This window comes from Crocodylus porosus, unplaced genomic scaffold, assembly GCF_001723895.1.
Source record: "Crocodylus porosus isolate Cpor-Errol unplaced genomic scaffold, CroPor_comp1, whole genome shotgun sequence".
Taxonomy (NCBI): Eukaryota; Metazoa; Chordata; order Crocodylia; family Crocodylidae; genus Crocodylus; species Crocodylus porosus.
The window spans coordinates 26,252,893-26,265,904 of NW_017728915.1; the positions used below are offsets into that span (position 1 = coordinate 26,252,893).

Consider the following 13,012-nt stretch of genomic DNA (forward strand, 5'->3'; position numbering starts at 1 on the left):
CCCGGCCCGGCCCGGCCCGACCATGAGGGACGGCGAGGACCTGGAGGGCTTCGATGGCGAGGCGTCCAGCACGTCCATGATCTCCGGCGGCAGCAGCCCCTACCAGCCCACCACCGAGCCCGTGAGCCAGCGCCTGGGCGGCCTCCGCTGCGACCCCGACTACCTGCGGGGCGCCCCGGGCAGGGCCAAGGTGGCCGAGGTGGTGGGTACCGCCCTGCCCCGGGGGGAGCGAGGGGCCTGGGGCAGGTCCCTTATGACAGAGAGGCTGAGGGCGCTGGAGAGGAGTTGCGGGGTCCAGAGGGCGCGGGTTGTACCGCTGAAGGTTTGTTTGTCCCCTTCGACGTGGGGCTCCCGGGGCTGGCCCGAGCGGTTTAGGGCACAGCCTGTTTGCGTTCAAACGTGCGGAGCCGGCCTGAGTGGACGGCAGAGCCGTCTGGGTGCAGGCGTGCCCCTGGCCGGACGGCTGCAAGCGTGTTTTCAAATTGCGTCGCCAAAAAAAAGTCTGCTTCAGTCTAAGGAAAAGAAGCCTTTGTGTGTGTGCGCCATCCTGCTAGCTTGCGTCTATCATCTAACTCGTTAGGAGCTGTTACACGGCTGTGAGTTGCTGAAGCCTTAAGGAAGCACTGTTGGTTTTTCAGGTAGCGGCTAGTCCTGTCCCTGTACTGAAGTGCTCCTGCTGGTTTGGGGGATCGTTATGCACTAGCAACTGGTGCACTAAACGTTGGGTTAGACCTCTGGCCCCAGCTCAGCAGTTCAGGACCCCAGTTCTGTATGCTGTCACGGTACATCTCCAGGATTGTTGCAGTGCTGATTAGACTCGAGACGTACCTAAATTTGCTTTTAAATAGCTCAGATATTCCTAAGACCCACAGCACAACATAACTGTGTGGGCTGACAAGCATACTCGAGGAGTGAGGTGTGTACTTGGGCAGGTGCCCTTGCCTGAGTTCGCTGTGGCTGTAGTTGCACTGCCAGCAGTACCCAAGCTGTCTATGGCATGGTACGTCTTTATGAACTGAAGCTGAAGCTGTGTCATCTGTTTTCCACCCCCCTTCTGTTGCTGTGGCTAAACCCTTCGCTTTGGTGGGAGAGCTTATGTTGTACAAAGCTGAGCATGTGCCTATGTTTTTCCAGTACGGAGGCTTAGGCTATGAGAAGAAAAGTGGGGAGGACAAGGCAACAGTAAATCAAATAAATTATTCAGTGAGCTCCAATTCTTGTGGTTGTACACTCATCGGTTTTGTAAAGGTGTCTTTTTTTCCCCCCCCTTCCTATGCAAACAGAGGAAACTAAGGCTGTGTGAAGCAAGTGCACAGGTTAAGTTAAATGAGTTAAATTAATCAACACTATCTACATAAATGCCCATTGTAAACTTCTGCACGCTTAGGGTTAGACTCCATTTAAAAAAAATGGCATCAAATGCACACAGTAATAAAATTGGCAAAAGCAGAAAAATACTTTTGCTTCATTTTTTAAATTTGTACTCTTTTTTTAATTGTAGCAAACTGTTTTCTTTAACTGGCTATTAAACCATTTGGGACAGAAGTGTGTCAACTGATCATGTCTTTTAAGTAAAGGAACACTAGGATAGCAACATAGTACTATATTGTGCTTTTTTTATTAAAGCAGTTTCGTGTGTGTACATGTGCCTGAGACATTGATGTTTGTCTTTATCTGCTTAGCTTTCTTTTAGTAGCTGTGTTTCTGATGATTGCAGATTTTAATTTATGGAGTTTATATCCTCCGGGGTAGAGGATGGGGCAGAGTTGCTCAGGGTGATGCTTTCTAGTAATCTACAGTAACTTGCCCTAAGGTTGTCCTATTGTTTTTCCTTTTGATAATTGCTGCAATAGACAACTCTTTTGGCAAGTCAAGTTAAATGTTTGACATTTTAGATAAAGGCCCCCGGGCCATGGATAGTTGAATCCTTTGTTTCTGAAGTTCAGGTGTGAAGGAACAAGCTCCCAAGGTGTAAAGAGCATGTTTTTTTAAAAGGAAATTAAAAAAAAAAAATCCTGTTGGGAAGACTGAGGAAAGTAGTAGTCTGTGGAAAAGGAGCCTTTGTGTGCCACGTAGTAGTCAAGCTACACATGTAGGAGGTTTCTTATCTGTTGAGGAAATAATATTCTACCTTTAGGCTATTGTATTATGTAAGAAGTGTTTGTAGAATAATGCCTGTAGTGAAACTAAAGAATGCTTTGTGTTTTATTAATGTATGTGGTCTGATACGTCCAGTGGGATGTGTACACTACTGTGTAAACATACCCCAGCTAGCTCGGGTATCTCTGAATTACGCTGCAGTAGGGAAATTCTCCTGAGCCAGAAGTTGCCAAGACTTGTAGATTGCTAGCATGGGACTGAAGCATATGGTTGCTGTTATTGTGGCCTGGCATATTTGGATTCTTCATGTTTTATCTAATTCATATTCTGACCAAAATGGCAAACCTATTAAATTCTTCGAAAAAGGATTTAGGAGGGGATGAACAAGGGTACTCCAGTACATTCAAAATGTACTCCAGTCATTTATTTGACGAGCATGGTTAGGTTCCATTATAATTGTTAACTACACTATATATGTCTCAATATTTTGTAAGAGTAACAATGCAGGGTTGTAACTCTTAGTGAAATGAGACTCTGTTTTTTGTTTTTAACACACACAAAGAGTATGTGGATTAGCAAAGAGAGTCAAGTAGGGAGACTGCAGTAACTAGAAGCTACAGCAGGAAGGATTAAAATAGCTTCCATTCTTTAATGGACAAATGATTGACATATTAAGACATCAGTTTAAGGCAGACATTGAAATATATAAACTTTAGTTCAGTTGACAGCTACTAAACAATGTTTACTGCTGTATTATGAGTTTTAACTTTGTCATTTGGAAATGATCCATATGTACCACTATTTATTAAAAAGATGATGACTGAGAATAGAGGGAAATGTGTACCTCATGATTATAGCACAAAGAGTTATAGGAATCTGTTGTCTTCTTCAATACTTTTCTTTATTATTTTAAAAAAAGTTAGACGAATGTCTTTAATAGAACACAGTATAATACCTTAGGCATACAGTGTGATTTAAATTTTTAATATGTGAGAAGATTGCTTCAAGTTGAAATGATCCTTCACACTTTCATTTTAATTTTTAGTATATTAAATGTCTCAAAATAGTGTACTCTGGGTGTGTACTTTCTCTTGATGCTTTCTCCTTCCTTTGTGTATTAACAGGTATTTTAATACTAATCCAGTGTTTCTAGCTTTAAAATTTGGTGTGCAAATTGCTTGATATCATTGGACTTTTTAAATTAATGTCTGAAACCAAACTAGTTGGCTTTGTCTGCTATGTAACTGTTCAAACATTGTGAAAGAGAGCTACTAATCAATCCATATTTAACATAAGAAGTTTGGAAAATGTGTAGATAGAACCACATGGAAAAGATTAAACTAAGGTTCATTTGTTCGTTAATAGGTTTCTCTGTACAAGGAAAGGAACCTTTAAGAAATGGGTCTTTGGCTCATCTGTGATTTCATTGTGGTTCACGGTTCTGAACTACTACCCCCTCCCTCTACCATAAAGCTCCCAGACTCCTCACAGCAGAGGGGTTCCTTTTTATCCAAAGTTAAAACCACTTCTTTGTCCTTTTCAGCATTAACGTGACTGAAGAAACTTGATGATCTGAGTTTTTTTGTTTATAAACTTCACAGTCCAACTAAACTGTACACAGCCAGAAAGAGTCGTGTTATAACTAACATCAGAGTGGTGAACTAGTGAGAGTCAGCCTGTATCTATTTGGGATCATGAAAGCAGCATCTGATCAGTATTTGGGTTGAAATGGGGCTTACAGGAAAAATACCTCTTTTTAAGGAGGTATTTGAAGGGAAGGGAGATTTGAATGTGTTGGCTATATTAGGGAGGAAATTTTGAAGGGGTCAGTGAAACCAGAGGAGATTAATGATGTGACTAGGTGGGCAAAGAGGAAGTGAGAGGCATGAATGGAGAGGAAGGGGGCTGTGAAGTTATGCAGAACCCCGATACCTGAGGAAGGGCAGGCAGAAGCCAGTGCAATTGCATGGAATTTTAAAAAGTGTTTTTCCTTTGGGTAAATTAAAATTCAGAAGAAAAGAAATTCTCCCTGGTGACTTTCTAGTGGAATATTACCGTACCTTATTGCACTGTTGCATTTGCTGTCATTCTTGGGGACCATTGCAGAAAAGCTCCTTAATGTTTATTTTCAGTGATCTCTGGTCTAATTTTACATTTTTCAAGTACTTGGGGAATTTTTCTTTCCTACAAAATCTGATCGTAGAATAGTCTCAAAGGAAAGTGGAAACTTTCCCCAGTGTGCTTTCTGAAATTCTTTCCTTATTTTAGCTCAATACTTGTGTCTGTTGCTGCTAAAAGAAAACTTCTCTGATATTAAGCATTTTTCTGAGTTAGGCAGCTAGTATGTCTCCTACCTTTCATTTAACTAAGTCAGGCAGAAGGCAGGGCAGGCTGGCACCTTAGAGACTAACTCATTCAGAGAGGCATAAGCTTTTGTAGGTGACAGACCGAGTAGGCTGCTGCAGAAGAAAATTTATGCCGCTCTGAATGAGTTAGTCTCCAAGGTGTCACTCTGTCCTGTCTTCTGCCTGATGCCAGGCTTCCATGCTAATTATCTGTCTCTGCTTATTTAGGTAGGTTATACTGTAGCTCTCTTTCCCTTGTGTCTTTCACAGGCCTTTCTCTATGCCTAAATGACTCTTGTGGCTGTTGCCCAAGCTCTTCAGTTTGTCTTTTAGCTTCTGTTACAGCAGTTCAGGGAGCTGAACGTACTGACTAGAACAGCATATAATGTAGGATTAGGGTTACATTCTCCCTCTCTGAAAATTTAACACCTTTGAATTTGCAACTGTATATTGCTGACCTGAGATCCCTTACACCACTGTATAATTTTTCAGAGTCTCTAAACTGTTTTACCTTTTACTAAAGCCAGTTGTTTTTGGAGAGTTAAAAATGACTGGAGAAAATAAATAACTTGGACAAAAAACAAAGTAGTCAGCAGTTCACGCCTTGTATACACAAATCCTTGATGCAGTGAACACCGGAAGAGAACTTCTTTCCAGGTGGATTTCAGCTTGTTTTCCTTTCTCTGCTCTCCTTTTTGCTGTTCTTAATGCATTTGTTTGCATGATATGTTATCTTTTCCTTCCCAACAGTGGTCTGTCCTTTCAAAGAATCTTACTGCTGGGCAGAGCTGGATGGAAGAAGAAGGTATTCCACTTCATGAATGATCCCCTTATTGGGATTTTGAGTTAGTTCCAGATTAGAATGAAAACTGAAATTCTGATATTCCCAGTAGTAGGGGATGGAGCCTGAGTATCTGTATGTCAAAGCTGCGTGCCTGGTCGCCCAGGTTTTGCAGGAGCCCCCAGGGGGCATTGGCAGGAAAGCAGGTAGTTTTCCAAAGACCCCTGGCATGTACTGTTCATTGGTTCACCAAATACATTTGTTGAAATTGCACAGACTTTGCAAAACTTGTTAATTTCAACAAATTGGTAAATTCTAGTGGCGAAAACTTTTGGACTGCAATATGCTGTCGTTGCAAAAAACAAAAACGCCCCCCCCCCAAACAAACAAAAAAACGCAGCATACTGGTTTGTATTAACAGGAGAGTCTCTGGCAACTCAAGGGAAGCATGTCTTCTGCTCTGTTTGGCACTGCTGAGGCATATTCATTTGTACTCAGCATTGGTCAGGCCACAGCTGGAGTACTGCGTCCAGTTCTGGGCGTTGCGCTTCAAGAAGGATGTGGAAAGGCTTGAGAGAGTCCAAAGAAGAGCCACGTACATGATTAGAGGCCTGAAGAGCCAGCCATATGAGGAAATGCTGACAGATACAGGACTGTTCAGCCTAGGAAAAGAGAAGACTTCAGGGGGATTTTTGGCATCTTACAAATAGATTAGGGGAGAGCATCAAGAGCTAGGTGAACAACTATTCACCAAAGTGTCCCGGGGTAAACCAGGAACAGTGGTCAGACTCCTAGAAGGTTTCAGACTGATATCAGATATATATGAGAGGCCTGGAAAACATGCCTTGTGAGGAAAGGCTGAAAGAATGAGGGTTATTTAGTATGTAGTTTAGAAAAGAGTAGATGGGGGTGGGTGGGATTTGATAGCAGTCTTCAAATACTTGAATGACAGCTATAAAAAGGATGGAGATTGCCTTTTCTCTGTGCTCATAGGGGGTGGGACTAGGAGGAATGGCATCAAACTGTAGCAGAGGAAGTTTTAGGTTGGAGATTAGGAAGAACTTTCTGGGTCAAGCATTGGAACAAGTTACCCAGAGAAGTTGTGGCATCTCCATTGCTGGAAATTTTCAAAACCAGGTTAGACAGGCTGGATGGTTGAGTCAGGGATGATCCTGCCTTGAGCAGAGGGCTGGACTAGATGATCTCATGAGGTCACTTCCAGCCCTACTTTCCTATGATCCTATCTTGGGAGGGAGCCCAATCTGCCACTGAACTTTCTGAATAAAGCAGCCCATCTTTGCTTGCATTAAACCAACATCAAGCTGACTATTCTGCTTGTAGATGGACATCAGAGAAACTTGTTCCACTGGTTCTCAACATCACAGTTGCAGCTCCATACTCATTTGGCCCAATGTACCTGAGAAAATTTTGCTTGTACAGCTGTGTTGGGCAGGGATATGATGGGAGATGACTTTTGACAAACTCAGTCATATTAGTTCAATGGCTTTGGCTGGCATAGCTTGCTCCACTCAGGGGGACAGGAATACGATGTACTAGCAAAATGTAACATGGAGTAGTTGATAAAACCAGAAAGTGACAGTTTTACCTTTAGTTAAAACAAATGCACGTTCACATAATGTGTAACTAGACTGTAGAGTTAATTGAGATAAAGAAATCAGCAAGGTTTAAAAAAAGACTGGAAACTAAAATTGAGATTAAGAATATTCAGAGTTGTTATAATTGAGAATGAAAAATTGGAAGGGACTATTAGATCCCATACTTCAGGACTTAATCTATTCTCTGTAGCCCAAAGCATTTTTACACATGTATCCGTTGCAGTGCTGGGTGCTTTTAAAAGCACCCAGCACTGCAACACATTTAATTGTATAAGTGGCAAAATGCACATCAGTGCTCAGAAAAATGGCGGCAGTGCGCTTTTAAGCTAAAACACTTCGGCGGTGCTTTAGTTTAAAAGCACGCTGCCACCGTTTTCTGCATGCTGATGCACATTTCACTGCTTGTACAACTGCATGTGGTGCAGTGCAGTTCGCCTCAGCTCGTGTGTGGAGCAGAGTCTATTAATTGAGTCTGCTCCGAAGTGGCAGGTTTCTGGCACATTGGTGGGGGAAAAAAAAGTATGTTTATAAAAGCCCCTAGAGATCAGATGACTGTGCAAATTAGTCCACGTTATATTGCAGTGGCCTTACAGCTTCATCTGAAGCATCTTGTTTGGCCAGTGACAGACAATACTGGACTGCGTAGACCTTGGCTGTGACCTAGAGGGGTAGATCCCATAGTATGTTTTCGCTTTTTTTTTTTTTTTTTTTTTTTGACCAGAACAGAGCCCATAACCTTTGTGAGAGAGAAATCGTTTTACACTGTTTAGTGTCAGCTCTTGAGCCAGGGGAAGAGGAAGTGTATAGATAAGAAGACAGGCAATCTTTTGGCCCTTAGATAAATAATAGAAATAACTTACCACTTGTCATTTGAAGATGATAATGAAGACCCTCAAAGACTGAAATTATTGTCTTCTAGATTAAAATTACCACTGTGTTTTTTCTTTTTTGTTCATAAACATGGTAGTAGCTACTCTGCATTTTAAAAAGATTAGTCTGTATCTTTTTAGTAGTTAAATTAAAGTGTCTGTCATACATGGTGCAAAGCAAAATGATTATAAGTCTGATGCGCTGGTGATACTTTTTTGTGTTAATGCTGTCTTCTAGCTGAGTAGTTTTCCCTTTCTCATGTTTACACCCCAGATAGTTCCAGACAACAATCACATCCTCTGTTAAGCTTTGTTTTGGAAGGCCAAGTAGGGCAAGTTCTTTTAATCTCCTCTTGCTAGGGCCTTGTGCGCTGCCATTAATGCTTCCTTATATGACTGATGCATTATACTGGTGATGGGGTGGCATCTCATGATCAGCTCTGGTACTCAGCTCTCTCTTCTGCATTGTTTCCAGCTGATGAGCTCCCAGCTTATGGTAGGTATTGGTATTGTTCCCAAAGTACACAAGCTTTTATTTGAAATTCGTGATGCCCTAGAATACATGTATTTTGTTGTCTAAGAGAACTACTGACTAATTAAAATCTAATTAGGTTCTTAACCTTTTTTGTGCCATGGACCCCTTTGGCAGTCTGCTGAAGCCTATGGACCCCTTCTCAGAATAATGTTTTTAAATGCATAAAATAAAATACATAGGATTACAAAGGAAACCAATTATATTGAAATACAGTTAGCAAAATACATTCATTTTGCCTACATTCATAATTGAAGGAAATGCTAAATTTCAGTTAGAGGTTAGTGAAAATAAAGATTTAATTTTTTTTCCCATCCAGGTTCACGGACCCCCTGAAATCTATCCATGGACCCCAGGTTAAGAACCCCTGAATTAGATATTGGTTTCTTCTGTGATACCCAGTCTTGTATATGGGTCCTCTCGTGCTGAGATTTTTAGCAGCCTTTTCCAATAGCTAAAAGTTTCAGTTTTAAAAGCATTTAGAAATTCTTCTGGGGGGGGATGCTTCAATTTCTTTGTTTTGTTTTGTTTTTTTGAATGATTTTCTCTTTGGAAACATTCCTGTTTCTATGATTTTGAGCAGCTCACATTAACATACTTAGCCTGGAAGATATTGACAGGGAAAAGATGTTATTTTTTTTTTTTGCAATTAAAGCTGTTTTTTTGGAAGGACTCAGTGCAGTTAGAAAAGAAAAGAAAAGCTGTTGGGTAGTGGTCATTTCTCTGTGCATAAAAGAGAATGATTTTCTGTCTGCTATGCCAGATGTTCTTGCCACCTAGCAACAATGCAGAACAAATTGAGCCAATCTTTTTGGTGGCTTGTACATACTCTCTAGTTAACCTTGGGTAATGGTGATATTTAAGAGCCTGTATATACATAATGCCTGTCTAAGTTAACTGATAGTTTTAGGTTCTGCCTTCCTGAAGAAATGAGTATGATTTCTGTAGTTCTCTTTCCAGCAGTAGACCCATGCATAGTAATGAATATGTTGTTAACTGGTGAATTAGCATAATGAAAAGTGTGGTTAAAGTTTGACTCTACTCTGAAAATGTTCCCTTGTGCTTCACAAGCCTTGGCTGGAAAATTATTATTTATTTATTTATTTATTTATTTTTTGGCTGATGAGCCTCCCTAGTGACCTACTTGTTCAGGCAGACCTCAAAATACAGGGGGAAGGATTTGAGCTTTATGGTAAGCTTCAGGTCTGTTTTCATTTCTACAAAGCAGCAAGTTCAGAAGGAACAAGGTACTGCCACTTGTCTAATTCATTTTACCTTTTTTTTTCAAAACAGAAATAAATCTCATTTAATAATGTTCTGTCAAACTGTGTGTGTAAATAATTTTGTCTCTGTTTACTCCCTAATAATATCAGCCATTGCTGTTAAATTATAGCTGGACACAGAATTGTACTTTGCTTTCTGTCAAGAAAATGAAACTCCCTTCTGAGCATTCTCACACGGTACGTTCAGATAATTGCTTCTAACACACCAAACTTTACCGCTGTGAGCAAATTAGATTATTTCTTATATTGGTGCAGATCAGTGTAAGATATTTGATACTCACTTTTTTTGCTGAATGAGAGAAAGACAAGTGATGATATAGGATGTTACCATTGGACATAGTTATTTATGGTATTTATTTCCTATGACTGCTGCACTGAAAGATGTGTAGTCATCCAGGCTTCTCTTTTATTCCATCTCTTAAATGTTTAATATTAAAATAATCTGCAGAAGAGCCTTCCAACTCCTGCTGCAAATTGATAGGGGAACAGTCTAGTCAAGCATTTTTTGGTTTTGAATGTGTGAATACCCATACGTAGCATGTAAGCTAAAAAGATACTGTAATATTTTAGTGGAATGGTGCTTAGGCTGAAATGTGCTTTCTGTTGCACACATTTTAAAGATTGCTGTTTATTTATTAACTAATCCATCATTACAGAGACCTTAAAATTATAAATGTAAATTAGGATGGCCAGCTTCTGTAACATCTGTAAGAGAGCATGATGTTTAGCATTAGCTTCACAGAGCAACAGATGTAGAGGCAGACTATGATTAAAATACTGAAGGAGGATGAGGGGAGGACATGAATCGAGAAAGGGGGAGGAGAGAAGGTACAAATGTAATGGTCTAGGAAGAAGTCAAGACCCTCAAGACTAATCATTGTAAAGAATTTGTCTTTGAGTTGTATTCAGAATCTTTGAATTTGCCAACATGCTGTGGAGAGCATGGCATATAGAAGTGATGTGTCTTCCCAGGAATTTTACTAGCATAATAATTTAGAAAGGCAGTATAATAGAGATTTCCAGGACTTAAAGTATCATCTTAGGACTGGAACAAACATTTTGGCAGATGCAGGCCTAAGCTAAAAAAATATATGCAGGCAGTGTTTAGCTGTAGCACTAGTTTTTCCTGTTATATCCTGGTATAACAAAATTGTACATTAAGGATGACTTTAGAATAAAAGTGTAATAACTTTTTATTTAACCCTTGACATTAAACATTCACGTATCTGATAAACATTTGCAAAATAAGTGACCAGATTTTGCTTTCTGGAATAAGGGTGGAACTCCCCCTTATTTTCGAGGAAGTTTGACTCCTGTTCAATAGATTATGGCCTCAGAAATGTTGTATATTCACTTTATATGTGAAACTGGTTTCCTTGTGCCTGAATAAAAGATGCTTAAGATAGTATATACATGTTTCTTGAATGCCAATTCACTTCTTTTCTCTTTGGATTTGCAAGAGTATAAATAGGGACTATTGCATTAGATCTCCATTTGATGTTTTATTAAATGAAATAATGTTTTTGGGAAAACTGTCAGGTTAAAATAAGATTGAGAGCACATGAATATCTTAAAAACACAAGGATATTATAGTCATTTAAACACTTCCAACATTCTTAGTTGGTTGTGGGGGTTTAAGAGATCTAGGCACCTGAAACTATGGAAAGATGCACAAAATAACCTTAGTTAACCTTAGTTACCTAAGGTAAACTAAATAACCTTAGTTAACCTTAATTTAGCACCCCCTATGATGTCAGCTTCCAGTCTTTACAGCTTCCTTCCTTTCTTACATTGGGCTACATCCTGAGAACATTTACACGTCCAATTAAGTGTTTGTATGGGTAGACCTTTGGATTGTAAATGTGTTTGGAAAACAATAATCCTTGACATGAAAGTCTTGAAGTTCACAGACTTGTATGAGCATCTGGTTGTAAAAGTATGCATTGTCACTATACCAACTTTTGATCATCTCACGTGAGTACTAAGTTTTTATGAGATAGGCCTATCACCTTTGTGCTCGGAGATAAACTAGCGCTCAGTTTACTGTTACTTGCGTTAATTAGTGTTCTGGAATGACGGTCTTCAGTGTGCTCTCTATCGATTCAGGGTCATTTATAAAATGCAACCTACAGCTGAGTTCACACAAACTGCAGTTTATCGATCCATAGTATGCTTAACACTGAAGTTTTATAGTATAAACGAGTAGATGAAACAGTTTAGGGATGAATAAGGTTGTTCCAAAGCAATTTTTTCCTTCAGCAATACTTCAGGGTAGAGGTAAGGTTAGACAGGCGTCCTAATTATGGCCATAGACTGGCGTTCTTTTCTACTAATGCAAATTTTCTGCGAAATTTGCGCTGGTAGAAATCTTCTCGGGAGAGGGATCATGCAGGTGTTCCAGCCCTAAGACTTCCCCTTCCTCCTACTCCCCAGGCCTGCTCCAGACAGGCAACCAGGCGAGGCTAGGCTGGGAGAGCAGTGGCAGCTCAGCTTGTCCCCTGATTGGGAAGAGTTGAGTTGCACGGAAATGCCCGCCACACCTTCCCCAGACTAGGGTCCTCTGATCTGGGGAAGGCAAGGAGGAGCCTGTTGCTCAGTTCCTCCCAATCACAGGGGAGTCGAGTGGAAACATCCAGGCATTACATTTCTAACGAGAGAAACTCATGCAGGGCAAATCTTCCAGGTGTCAAAGTGGCAGATCTTTCTCCCACAGATGAGGCATGTTTCCTCTGTGAGAAACTGCATGAATGCCTGTGCACTAGCAGCGTTTCTTCTAGAAATATAATGCCTGGCCCAGACCTAAGGCTTAAAGCATTTCTGTTATGCTTATAGGGTGTCTGAATATACTTTTTAAAAAGTTTTTTATTTTTGTTTGTTTTGGATTATTACAGCATGCCTATAAGACTTATCTGTAGGATCTGAGACATATTTTCTGTTACTTGGTGTTGAACTTTGTTTTTTATATAGCTGGGTAGTCAAATGCCACCACATGTACAGCAATACAAATGTATTTTAATGCAATATTTGGCTGTCAAATGGGCTGAAATTTTATAAAGTATAAAATGAAGAGTAACTTTGTTTTGATAGTACCTTTTCATTGAGGAGCAGCTTGAAAACATAGTGACAGTTTCTCCAACATGTGAAAAATATTCAGTACTTAGCTTTGGGGTTGTAATGACTCCATGCTGACTTTTTTTATTGATACTGCTTTATCGTTGTTAGATTTATGGCCTTGGGAAATGAGACTGCAAACTACTTTCTTGTGATGTTCTGAAATTTTTCTCAGTGATAATTTTTGTTTTTAATAAGATTTTTTTTCATACAAGAGTCTCAAAAGGTAAAAGAATATAGATTTCATAGACATTAGGGCTAGAAGGGACCTGGGAAGATCTTTGAGTCCAGCCCCCCCCGCCCATAGGACAGGAAGTCAGCTGGGGTCATAGGATCCCAGCAAGATAAGCATCCAATTTGCTCTTGAAGGTGTTC

General features: G+C 40.2%; 1 protein-coding gene across 2 annotated transcripts in view; it reads left to right on the forward strand.

The window, feature by feature from the left end:
* Positions 1 to 6: 6 nt before the first annotated feature.
* CMTM4 (CKLF like MARVEL transmembrane domain containing 4) overlaps positions 7 to 13,012 on the forward strand; it is a 59,652-nt gene continuing 46,646 nt past the window's right edge. Inside the window, exon 1 of one of the 2 annotated variants that reach the window (XM_019535891.1) lies at positions 7 to 202. In XM_019535891.1, the coding sequence (XP_019391436.1) occupies positions 23 to 202 (180 nt within the window). In that variant the 5' untranslated portion in view covers positions 7 to 22. The remainder of the gene's footprint in view (positions 203 to 13,012) is intronic. The other variant, XM_019535892.1, reaches the window with a different exon arrangement.